The sequence below is a fragment of the Anguilla anguilla genome, chromosome 4 (assembly GCF_013347855.1).
Source record: "Anguilla anguilla isolate fAngAng1 chromosome 4, fAngAng1.pri, whole genome shotgun sequence".
In the NCBI taxonomy this organism is placed as follows: domain Eukaryota; kingdom Metazoa; phylum Chordata; class Actinopteri; order Anguilliformes; family Anguillidae; genus Anguilla; species Anguilla anguilla.
The window spans coordinates 47,860,949-47,874,277 of record NC_049204.1 but is presented as its reverse complement, the minus strand read 5'-3'; the positions used below and the strand labels follow the sequence as shown (position 1 = coordinate 47,874,277).

General features: G+C 43.4%; 1 protein-coding gene across 2 annotated transcripts in view; it reads left to right on the top strand.

Moving 5' to 3' along the window:
* malrd1 (MAM and LDL receptor class A domain containing 1) overlaps window positions 1–13,329 on the top strand; it is an 80,620-nt gene that overhangs the window by 14,579 nt on the left and 52,712 nt on the right. For both annotated transcript variants that reach the window (XM_035412855.1, XM_035412854.1), the window contains exons 14-23: window positions 218–338; window positions 1,601–2,038; window positions 3,071–3,208; window positions 4,236–4,388; window positions 5,140–5,245; window positions 6,009–6,376; window positions 6,468–6,898; window positions 11,430–11,517; window positions 11,824–12,003; window positions 12,530–12,689. In XM_035412855.1, the coding sequence (XP_035268746.1) occupies window positions 218–338; window positions 1,601–2,038; window positions 3,071–3,208; window positions 4,236–4,388; window positions 5,140–5,245; window positions 6,009–6,376; window positions 6,468–6,898; window positions 11,430–11,517; window positions 11,824–12,003; window positions 12,530–12,689 (2,183 nt within the window). The remainder of the gene's footprint in view (window positions 1–217; window positions 339–1,600; window positions 2,039–3,070; window positions 3,209–4,235; window positions 4,389–5,139; window positions 5,246–6,008; window positions 6,377–6,467; window positions 6,899–11,429; window positions 11,518–11,823; window positions 12,004–12,529; window positions 12,690–13,329) is intronic.

The window sequence follows — 13,329 nt, the reverse complement described above, 5'->3', positions numbered from 1 at the left end:
GCAATATGAGCCCGTAATCAGTAGCAGTGCAGAGACAGATGCTTTAATTGGCCTGGAGTCTGTGGTTTGTACCTCTAATGAGGGCAAACCTATAATAAAAAATTCCAGAGCATTCAGAATGTCCCATGGGGTGGTAAACACAGGAAGTGCTCACAGAATGTTTCCATTAATTTGACCCCCCCATCCCCCCATCTCCCCCATCCCCCATCCCCCTCAGGTTCTTTTCCAGGCCTCTTTGCATGCAGCTCATGCCATGGTGGCTTTAGATGACATCAGCCTGATGCCAGAGTGCCATCCGGCTAACACCACACCTCCGGAGACCAGCACGGACATCACAGGCAAGAAATTAATCAAGGAAACAGATCACGGTGGGCAGTGAGCTTGGCTCACATCCCAACATATAGCATGGTTTTGGCAGGGAAAGCATCATCAGCTATTTCGGCCTTGTGATCTGTCATCCTGGCACATACAGAGGCTTCTTACTGTTCCTGTGCATGTCCTTTATTGTCATTCTTTCCCCTTTACATCTCCTGCTACTGTTGTAGCTATGGAAAAATAGCTCTCAAAGATGTATGACCAGCATTTTGGTGCTTTGGTGCCATAAAAAATGGGGAACTAATCACCGAAAACAGCGATTCAATTAAATACCACCTGTGAATGGAGGCATATAAAGAAATACAGCTGTTTGTTTATTTTACTCACCATCCAGTTAAAATATTTGGCTTAATAGCCCAAAGTACTTTTCACCTCTGGTTATAAATTTTAGAGCCCATGTATCCACATTCAGAGCACGCCGCTCCAGAGGAATCTCTCTGTCCTGCCTGAATAATATTCACAGCGACTTTTCTGGACTCTCCAGTCAGTGCAAAGATGTTCTATCTATGGAAAAGAACAGAGCGAGCGTCTTGGTCCTCCTTATAGATTTTCTCACAGAGTCAGGGCATATCATCCTTCAATGATGCCACCCAGGAGATAAGATTTATTTGGCCTTGAACTGGGAATATGGCAGTGCAATTTCACCTCATTAAAATGTGAGTAAGTAAATAAATAAATAAACCCTTGCCTGTAGACTATTTACAGAACATTTGATCCAGGTGGTCTGTGTTAAAATGTAAAATAAAAATAAAGCATTCAACTCTAAACAAGTCAACTTGACATTGAAGTGAGCAATGAAGTAAAAGAATGGTGCCAAAAAGGCTCACTGCTTGGCACACTACTACTAAAGTAAACCAATAAGTCCCCTCCCCAAAGAGACATAGTGATTTCCTCTCTGTGGCATAGTGGGGGCCATAGTCCTGGATTTGGTGTAACTTTAAACAACTGGCATTTTGCATAAAGTAGTTAACGTGAATAAGTGAATGATGGTGATCATGCAGTTGACTCCACTGCCAGGTTTTTTGTATTACCTTCCCCTCTGGTCTGGTTCATTAGGTAGGCTATTTATTCTATCAATAGTTTATAGCATCTTCTGCAGCAATTGGTGTTGTTTCTGCATGCTTTGACACACAAGCGTGTGTGCATCGCATGCTAATGCAGATCCATACATGTGATTATTATCTCCTCGCCCCCACACCCGTGTGCGCCTGCTCTTATTCCACAGATTACGGCCCTGTCATGCTCCTGAGCGGCGGCTCCCTCTCTGACTCTCTCGGCCTGACGGTGGACGGTAACTGGCTGGCCAAAGTGTCTCACGTCACTGACGACCCCTCAGCTGTGTTCAGGCTGGTCTCCCCAGGGCTCTACCAAGGCCTGGTCGGCTCAGTCTCTCTCCTGTGGGCAGTGACCAGCTCCTTTTATCTGGCGCACCCCCCCTCCGGCCCCCGCGGCCTGTTTGTGGAGGAGATTCCAGGGCACGGGGCAGACTCAGTGAGGGCTTCCTTTTGGCCGCACAGAGACAAATGGCTGCCTGGCTTCACGGCTCTGGAGGCCGTCGGTGTGCCAGGTCACTACATTCACAGGCTGGACGGGAACGTCTCTGTTGCCAAGGACGACGGGAGTCAAGATTTTAGGGAGAGAGCCAGCTGGAGAATCATACAAGGTAAGTCTAAAGTATCTTTACTCGTACATTTCTTCACAGTTTTTTTTTTTTTTTTTGGATGCTTGTGCAGAGAGCCAACAGAAGGAGAGAACATTGACCAGGCCACAGTATTTTTTCACTTTGTTAGACAATGGCTTTGTTTAAATATGTTATGAATATGGCATGTTATAGATACTGTACTAAAATGCACTTATCTTTCCAAAACTGAAATCTCTTATTGCTGAAAGGCACTTCATACGTGTCTACACATTATATTAGCCACATTTACTGTAGCATACTGTGTAATGCCACGGCCAATTTGTGCATTGGTGAATACAGATGTGTCAGTCAATTGGTCTAACACAGTTATTGTTTTATTTGTGTGTTCCTTTCCTCATAAAACACAGTTACAAAAAAAACAAAAAAAAAAAAAAACAGTGTAATTCCTTAATGGAGTATGTTCTGACCTCACTGCATCCTCATCTGTTCTTTGTTGCATGGGACTGTGGTCAGAGCAGTGATTAAACATGCATCAGTAATAACCTCCAACAAAGAGAATGCAGGATGTCTAGAACAACCAGGTTGATGTAAAAATGCAAAAAAAAAAAATCAATAACAATTGAAAAAGGGCTCTGAAATGGTGAAATCACTCCTTGTTCTAAGAGGCCGGGTTCTGTGCAACAGCATTATCTTTTATTAGACTTGGCATATGGAGCAGGTGGAGTTAAATCTCCTACACAATGCAGGTTCCTTTTATTAAATAGATAACCAAACATTATGAGTCTGGCTCTGTTGGAGATACGTGAGCTTCAATGCGAAATTCATAAAATGTGGAGTTGGCCCCACTCCCAACAGGCCTGGGTGCATTATGAACAGGAGAGAGACTGAGGCTCCAGCTCTATTGCCTGGCTCACACGCATATTGCACAGTGATGTGTCACTGTGGAAGTTTGTGCTTAAACTTATGTTCAATTGTCACCGAAGATACATGGCATGGAATATCTACCATAGAAACAAAATTGCATCTATTTTTTTTTGTTTGTTTTGTTTTCAGCAAATATGAGCATGACCTCACCTGCTCCGCAGTGCCCACCCCTCTCTTTCCGCTGTCGGAATGGGGAGTGCATCGACAGGAGCAAAATGTGTGACTTCACCCCGCACTGCTCTGCTGGAGAGGACGAGGCAGACTGTCGTGAGTACAGCGGGAGAGATTTGGACTCAGCAGGTCTCAGTTGTGTTATCAGTTCTTTTTGCACATTTTTTTCTAACACATTTCTGAGACAAATATTACAATCTCTATGTTCTGTGATGCATGGATTAAAGTCAATTCTGATAAAGTTTATGGGTTTAAGACAACTGTCGAGCACACTCACTTTGGAAGAATCACATTCTTATTCCAAACAAACGGACTCTGGTGAATGGCTCTTGCTTTCTCAGGTTGATCAAATTGGTCTGTTTACTGTGGCTGTTGGGCAGACATGTTACTGTTTAACTTACTCTTTTTCGTGTTTAGGTTCTTGCGTTTTATAGAGCTCCAGGTTCAGAACATCTCAATAGCCCAATCCAAAGCTGGCCCTATAACTTGAAATCAAGCTTCAGCACTTTGTTGCCTGACAAAATCGTTACACAGACCTCTGCTGTGTATGGCTCATTGTCTGCGGCCCACCTAAATGGGGGAGACTTTATCACAAGGGGAGAAACCTATTACAGAACTTAGCAGTGCGATAAATTAACGTGACGATCCAGTACTTCAGTAATTCAGTAATAAAGACTTCATCATCATTACAGCCCAAACTGTTCCCTTTTGTGTCCATTTAGTAAAAGAGAATCTGAGGACTGTGTATAGACAGTATCCCGTGTTCAATCAACATTCTCACTTAACTTTTATTTGCAATTACGTGTTATTGGATGTACATTTTCTTCTCAAGCACAGTTTAGCAAGTTCAACGATCACCAAATTAACTTGCCAAACTGTATTAGTTAAGAAAAATGTATTTGTGAGTTAAAGAGCCATGTCAACTGAATTCATGAAAGAACTGTTTGCATGAACCACCTCATTGAAGATCTAAAGACAATGTCTCACTTGTCCAGTAGGAATTTGTAGCGAGATTCAAAATCACTGCTCATCCATATGGTCATGTTTGTGCCGCTACCTTTCAGCTTGGCTGTGGTTCTCCTGAGCGCAGTTTAACAGCAGGCCTGTGCTGTCTCTGTTACAGCCGCACACTGCGACTTTGAGCGGGACTCGTGTGGCTGGTACGAGTTCGCCGAGGGAGACGGGTTCGACTGGTACAGGAGCTCAGCTGCCGAGGTACCCGTGGAGTTCCAGCGCCAGTCTCCCCCGCAGGACCACACCACCAACACCACCGAAGGTCAGCGGGCCGTCACCAGAGCAGAACGACGTTAGGCATTGAACACTCTTGCAATCTACCAGCCAGCTAGCTTGAATGTTAGCTACTATAGGTTTGGGCGTCGAAATTTGAATAAGACTACTGCATTCTTGGCCTTAAACGGTAGAATACAAAGGATTCCAGTGATAATTAGCTCTGATGTTTCAGCATATTGGATTACCATAAAATATTGTGGATGGTGGCCAATGAGTTATTAGATGTTCCAACACGTACCATTCCTTGATTGATATGGCTGACATTTCATATTGTGCTGAAGCAGTCATATAGAATTACCCCAGACACTGAAAATTAATGCGAGTCTTAGGCTTTGAAGAGGGGTAGAAAAGGCTACAAATGGAATAAACCCCCTCACAGATTGGATTGAGCACTAAAGAACCTTTCCTGAAGTACAGAGCAGGACTTGGGGAAAATGCTTTCTCAGCTGCTTGAATAATGGATACAAATCAACAGCCCCTGAGTCTGTTATTAAGACGGAATACCTCAGTAGATTATTTGAATTACAGCCATTTTTTAAAATGCCTGCAGCATTTAAAAAAAAAAAAGTTTTTGAAGTTAAAGCATTTTTAAAGTCTCTCTCTCTCTCTCTCTCTCTCTCTCTCTCTCTCTCTCTCTCTCTCTCTCTCTCTCTCTCTCTCTCTCTCTCTCTCTCTCTCTCTCTCTCTCTCTCTCTCTCTCTCTATCTATCTATCTATCTATCTATCTATCTGTGCAGGCCATTTCATGTTTGTGCTAAAGAACAGAAGTAACCTCGCCCAAAAAGCTTACCTCCGGGGGCCGAAGTTTCAACAGTCCTCTTCTGGATGCATGGTGACATTCTGGTGAGGAGCTGTTCACTTTCATCATGTTTTTATTTGCACTGAACAGTCATCTGAACTATATTAAAACAGATAAACGTCAAAGAGCTGGATACAGATCCAGTGAAGTCCCAAACATTCCTCATGTCCTCAAAAACCCTCCATTTCCATCGCTGTGAGACTTGGCATGCTCTATAGACTCACCACCAGGGTGAAGCGTCACAGTGCTTCTCTCTGAATATCAGAGACAAATTCTGTTTCAAAACATTAAATGGTGTGTAAAGATCAATGTACTATTTGGAAAAGCTATTGCTAGTGAAATCTTCATTAAAAATGGTTGCACTGTTAGAAATCTTTTTTGCCATGTTATTTTCAATTTTTTGAATATGACACGGCAATATTTTATTTGAAATGCATAAAGATCCCAATTCAATGATGCTATAGCGCCTGCCATAACCATCCATGGAAAATGACTAGAAACACTTGCAAGCAGGGAAACATACAGCAGCATGTCTATTGACAAACCCAGAGCTTAAACAGGCACACATTATAGGCTGGTGCCCATGAAGACCAGATTGTAAAAGAGAAAATACATGGTCTGTGAACTTCTGCACAGGAGGGGACGTAATCTGGCAGCGTTCCTCTGATTTTGGATATTTATAGGTTTGAACTGTCATTTTAATTTACATCACCGTACTTTAAAATAAAATTTAGGGATATAAACCCCATCATTAAACATAGATGAGTCAGGCTGTTATGTGCGGACGTGATTTGCAATCCTTCCCAGGCATTATAACTACGGGCTTTCCGTGGGTGCGGCGGACATGTACCTTCGCATCGACGGCGTGGAGAACGTCACGGTGGTGTGGCGCACGTTGTACAACCAGGGCAGCAGCTGGCATCCCGTGACGGTGCAGCTGGGCCGCATCACGCGGCCCTTCCAGTTCTCCCTGGTCAAGCTCAGCCTGGGCATGTTCGACGGAGTCTCCGCCCTGGACGACATCACCTTCCACAACTGCTCCTTGCCCCCGCCCGTCGCCCAATGCGACAGCCACGAGCGCTTCCACTGCAAGAGGAGCCGGGCCTGCATCGACCGGCAGCTGGTCTGCGACCTGGTGGACGACTGCGGGGACGGCTCGGACGAGGAGGGCTGCTGTGAGTCTCCACTCTGTGCCATGCCTTTCCATGCTAATTGCGCCGTGGAATCCATGCGCCACCATTTTTGCTCTATGCTTTGTCGTTGCAGCCCCGGAGCTAATGTGCAACTTTGAGGAAGGCCTCTGCAACTGGATGCAGGACAAGCTGGACGACGTCTTTGACTGGACCAGGATCCAGGGCCCCACCCCGACCCTCAACACGGGCCCCTGGAAGGACCACACCCTAGGCAACGTGAACGGGCACTACCTGTTCATCGAGGCCTCCGTCCCGCAGCAGTTCAGGGACACGGCCTTGTTGGTGAGCCGCGGCTTCCAGCCCACCGCCAACCGTGGCCAGGGCAGCCGCCCCTGCACATTCCGCTTCCACTACCACATGTTCGGCAAGCACATCTTCAGCCTGGCCGTGTACCTGAGGACCACGGCCAGTGGGCGGGGCCAGCTGCTCTGGGTACGCTGGGGGGAGCAGGGCAACCTGTGGCACAGGAAGACACTCTACCTCAGCAGCATTCGGCCCTTCCAGGTACAGTCAACCCAGTTATAGTATTAATTATGATGATGATGAGAAGGAGGAAGAGTATGATAGCGATGATAATCATAATGGTAATAAAGAAGTATGAGGATGATCATGACAATGAAGGGTGTATGAGGATGATGGTTGCTGCGGATCAGCATGTTTGGGTATGCTGATGACGAGGCTGAGGATGAAGGTGAGTATTTGATTGACGGTGACTGAATGATGTGCTTAAGCATGATAATCAGGTGCAGGAGGAGGTGAAGGATGCAGCTGGTCTGTACTCTTCGCTCCCCTCACAGTGATATCAGAGTCGTGGTGTTTTCTTAAGCTCCTCTTGCTGCAGGGTAAATATTCTCTAACTAGCATGTGCTCAGGGCAGCCAGCCTCCATGCTGCTTTTTCACCTGAGGGGGAAGTGTGTTTTCATAGTGTGCAGCTCTTAGATACAGGAACAGATGGTCGGATGAACCTGGATGAATGCTGATCTCAAGGTTTTCTTTTTATCTTTTTTAGAAGGTGGGTAATTCAGGGTACTTCCTTAGATTTCTTTTATCCCCAAACTATTGTTCAGTGCATTTCACATGGCTTTCAGATCCTCCAGATGTTCTATTGTGAATCTTTCATTGATGTGGGAATTCTTCATAGTATCCAGTATTGCCATCTCATCCAGCTTTAAAAGCCTTTGACACACCCTCAAAAGCAATACTGCCCCCCCAAAAAATGAAAATCACAATATACTGCAATTATATATATAAAAACTACAAAAAACCTAAAGAAAACAAGAGCTGGATTAGGGACTATATTGCAAGCCTGAATGCAGAAAAAAAAAAAAAGTCCTGTGAGCAAAATATACCCATATTGTTTCCAAATTGATCACTCCACAGAGCCACAATAAGCTATAATGCACCGGAGCATTGCATGAGACTTTCACAGTGGATAGATCCCAGGGCTGAGATACATTTTGATAAGGAGCGCTGAAAGACACCAGCCACAAACTGTTGTAGGACTGACAGCTGCACGGCTTTCAGTGGATCTATCGTGAATTTTGGGTGGTATCATTGTGTTTATCTCAGTATGTTCTGTGTGCTGAAGTCTTATTTTGTTGATCAAATTGTTCAAATAGAAAAATTTGTAGATTTTTATAATAAAAATGACCACAGATATTTCTGTTTCTCTAGGTTTCTAGTGGTCATAATGAAATCTGGCACCTCTCTGTAGATCAGTTCCAAAGCTGACACCCTCATTTGTGTTTCGGGCGGGGTTAAAGAGGTCACACTGTCAGAATAATTATTAATTTGATGACACAATGAAATCTGTCCGAGCATTCTTCGGTAATTTATTCTATGTATATTAATGACCACGGTGAATGTCAAAGGCCCGGTGAAAAGGCCAAACTGCCTGTGAGGGACTTATTCCGAACCACGCTGTTATGTGCCTAGAAAAAATTATTTAAAGTCACGCTGTATGTTTTGGAGCAGTGCAGTTAATTTGGTTTTTCCGTCCCTTAATGCCAGAGATATATTTCTGCAGGTGACAAGTAAAATGAGGCATAGACAGTGAAAGACAGCCATGGTCATTTTTTTAAATCATTTTTTTCATTGTCAGTTCTATTATATTTTTTTCAGGCTGGAGACCTCAATTTTTCATGGTGTTTCTAATTTGAGGAGATATATGTTTGCTTTCTAAAAATGACTCCCAGTTACCTGATTTCAGTAGCATTTTGAACATATTTATTGTTCTTGTTCGCTAAAATAGAAGAGCCTGCTTCATCCTTAATGGTATTTTAAAAATATCTTTCAGTCAGTATCTGATTAGGATAACACGCAACTCTCTTGTTCCCTTCATTCCCCAATGGCCTTTTATACCAGAGTTGGAATGGAGAAACAGAGACCTACCCAGGGTTGACCTGAAGTACCTCTACACTTCACACCCAATTGATTTTAGCCAACTCAATTTGAGATTTAGAAGAAAAATGGAAGGATGAGGGCAGGACTGTGTGCAGGTTTTGTTGCAGTCTGAAGATGCTGCTGATAATATTGCTGTCAGGAAATTGTCTGATGTGGCATGGATAGAACCCAGATTACCTGCCATGGTAGTTTATTATTATTATTATTATTATTATTATTATTATTATTATTATTATTGTTGTTGTTGTTTTTTTCATTTATGCTGCGTGCACATGCTCTCACACCAGAGATGGAGTGATGATCTCCTGGTCTTAGTATGGACATTCACACTCTGTGGGCATAAACGTGGTCTTGGTCTGAATCTTGATCATGACCTCCAAAGTCATGGGATAAGACCATGGACTCAGACAAAGCCAAGCTCTCTCTCTCTCTCCAGTGTTCTCAAAAGACAACCCAATGAGCATAACGCTATCCAACTTACTTTGTTCAGTTTTCCCTTTGAGAAAAAGCCTATTGGGGCTTTTAGTTGGACAACATTATAAAGCATAACCAGCCTATTACTGTTATTTGTGTACATCCCATACATAAATTCAGCCTTCAGTGAGCTTCAAAACAGTATGTTTGAGATGAGAAAAATGTTATCTAGCTAACTGAATTAGCATAACAAATAGTACTGCCTGGTGTCAACTGTGATGACCAGACTGGGTTCAGCATAAATAACATTGCAATTTGACTAAGCTATTTCTTTGATTAAAATGTCTAAGTTTGGAGGAAGAAAAGTGAGTTATAATGTGATTTAAAAAATAGAAATTCCTTCTCTGTAATTTTTTCATTTTGCATAGTTTTGCCGACTAGCCTCTTTTCCCTTGGCATTTCTTCCTTTTGAGACTGAAAATATCCATCCAGGCATATATTATTTCATACTGGTATATGACTGTCTTGTTAGATTGGCCATTCTTTGTTGTAGTCCTAAAACAGCTTGGCTGGAATGTTATTTTCTAAAAGAGGTACACAAGAATTGAGACAACATACTGCTGCTGGAAGTCAGTTACCGGAATTAGTCATAGGTGTAGTTGTGTAGTGTGTGATCATGGAAATTATTTTTTGTGGTTGTAAAGCAAAGCAAAAAATCATTTCATTAAATTCATGTGCATGTATTGCTGGCTGGAGAATAAATGGCACTAATGTCTCTATGAGATGTGGTCCTGGAGCTGCTGTTAGCTAACAGAGAGCCTGCATTAGAACTGCACTTTGACAGCTGAACTGCTTGTTTTTTCATTACAGTTTGTTGATGGAGAAATTTAAAGGAGCTTATTGAACAATAAATTGTTAAGAGGAAATGTGGTTCAGCTGCAGAATAGATTCTTGAATAATTAATACATACTTTTTTGGGAGGGGGGGTGGGTTCAGTATGAATACAAACCAAAATGATTAGACTCCTGAACAGAGGTTTACACAATATATTAAACAGCACAGAGAAGGATATTGCTTATTATTTAACCTTCCATAATTCTGCTCTTTGTTGGATTGGGTCGTTCGCTACTTAACCTTGTAACCCTCGCAGGCTGATCTGGCTGCATTGACAAGGGGAGGATGTGAGTCTCATTAGCACTAATGGTGCTCTCCTGCCATGGTGGGGGCGTTTGGGCCGGTGCTGTTCTCTGCTCAGTGTAAGAGAACGGGGGCGACCAGAGCTTCTGCTTCACACTACCCACCCAAAAATAACGAATGGCCGTACACCACTATTCATATTACTATTGTTGTGCATATCTTTTTATTGATATCATAATCTTTTTATTTATTGGTGTTATTATTTATTTTGTTTATTTAATTAGCAGACTAGCTAATCCAGAGTGACCTCCTGAAGGCAAGGTACACTAGTGTCTGCCATAAGAGCAGCAACAAAAGAAAACCTGTATCCATAATTTATGGGCGATCAATTGGCCCGTTTCTTATTAGTGTCCATGGCATTCCTTGACTAGTGTCCTAATGTATTTCTCATAAAGCATACATGGACAGTACCTAGCCGTCATTCTGTGACCGCTCCCAGGTGCTGTACAAAGCATCTGTCGTTCAGAAGGCTAAATGTCTGTGCGCAGTCACAATTTTGCTTTCTTCACATCTGCTGAGTCGACAAAGCCGAACTCTTTTGCAGTGGGTTGCAGACAATTGTTCAAAGTGCAAAGCCGCGTTGCTGTCAATGTCTGAATTATTAGGCTGTGGGCTGAAACTTCCGGGAGCCAATTTTGTGCAAGGAATGACAATAAAGCAATGAACTGCGGTCAGATCTGCTGTCAGCAGAACAGGGCACCATAGATATATACGGTTCACTGTCATCACCACAGAAACACATCACCATAGAAATAATAGTTTTATGCAAGATTTTGTCCAACAGGGTTTGCTAACCACGGTTGTAATGTCTGTTCACAGATGTACTTGCACTTGCAATTCCAGTAATATCCCCCATGACCCATGAGTCACATACTGTTGAGAACACTGTTATTAGCCACCACATTCCACATCATGTGATGGGCTGCATCACGCATTTCACATCGTATGATTGGCTGTTTCACTGTGACAAGGGTGAACAGCTTGACAACCCTGGACTTATGATGTCCTTTCTGGTCATAGGTTTTGGTGGAAGGCACAGTGGGCGATGATTTCAACGGCGACATTGCCATCGATGACTTGTCCTTCCTGGATTGTATCCCATATGACGGTACTAATTATATCATCGTCCCCCGATCATGACATAGTTGATGCTATTGATGTGGATAAAAATAATTTCAGGTCAACCTTGAGAACTACAGCTGTGCTGTATTTTTGAATTATTATTACTAATGACTGTACCTGAACCTGGCAATTTGAATCATTTTATATGCTCTCCCAAGTTGACCAGCATAAGAGCGTTTGGGTTATATAACTATAATGAAAGAGCAAGTGCTGCTCCACAGATTTACACTGTTGGTTGCCTGGCCCTTCCCCCCATCCCCCCATCCCCCCATCCCCGCACTGTGTGTTTCAGGGGACCTGCCGTCGGAGGTCCCCACGACTCCCCCAGGGACTGTCACCACAACCACAGAGCGCCCTAACAGCTGCTCCGAAGGGGAGCTGGTGTGCGATGTTACCGGGGACTGCGTGGATCGGCAGAAGAGCTGCGATTTCCGCCATGACTGCTCTGCAGGAACGGATGAACTCTACTGCGGTGGGCGGCCACACTTACTTTTCATACGAAAATAATACCCCCTTTCTCTTTCCTGCTCTCTCTCTCTCTTTTCCACTTACTTTTCCTCTCTCTCCTGTTCTTTCTCTCTCTATTCCTCTCTGTCTCTCTCACAATCCCTTTTTTATATGACTATTGCATTTCCTGAGAAGAAATATAATCTGTCGTTTTATCAAGGAATTTCGTCAGAACACTCAAATTAATTTCTTAGAAACAATTCATGAGATATGTTAGCTTACAGTTACTGTAAAACATGGTAGAATAAAAATATTAAATATCTGAACTACAACATCAGAATTACAAAAACATTGGTGAGGAAAATGGGAAACCTCCCAAAACTCCTGCTTTGAGTTCATGCCCATTTGGGTGGACAGAATAATTGAGCCACTGTAGAGGAGAAAAAGTTACAGCAGATGCACCGGCTTTGGAGTATTATCAGGGATTAACTGATAAACTGAAGCAGAGGAGCTGGAGTTTGGCTTTGCGCTTTGTCTTGTTTTTTCCACAGTGAATGAGGTGTGCGATTTTGAGGGGGGCAACACTTGCGGTTGGTCTCAGAGCTGGCCGTCCACAGTCCGCTCCATCCACTCCTTCAGCTGGCTGAGCGGCCAGGGGAAATCCATTCACCATGGGGAGGAGTTCCACAGGCCGGCCACTGACCACACCCAGTGAGCACCTCTCCTCATGAGTATCGCAAACGGGTTTTACTTTCAGGAGTCATTCAAACCACCCTACTTACTGCTGCATCAAAGTAGCTTTGCTGATACAGGATACAGGAATACAGGAATGTTTTCCTTTTGGCCCCTGTTCATAACATCATTAACTCATGAAGGAAAAGATGGACAAACTCAGAAAACCTTTATTTCTAAATATACAGTACAGACACATTATATACTGTATATAAATGTTGATATTCAATATTTATAGTACCAAACCTAGACCCTACAATTGTGTAACTGTTTCTACAGTCACTTTTTCAAGACCTGAAACATAAATGCAGTCACTGACGTATTTCCCAGTTCGAATGCCTTCAAGTCAGTATTTATATAGAACGGGAAATGATGGGAGTCTGCTTGTCAAAGTGGCATTGTGATTGTTCACACATGCCTCCAAGGGTCTTGGTGCACTTGGATAGCCTCTCTGCACTGAATGCACCCCCGCCTGAGAAAATGACCACCCCAGGTCTCACAGTTTTCCTTGGCATAATGCCTCCTCAGCTAGCGGAGGTTATTTCAAGTCAGGCTTCACACGTGTTTGTTGGGGCTGAGACATGGATGACCCTCTCGCTCACTGTGCGGTTATAGAGCC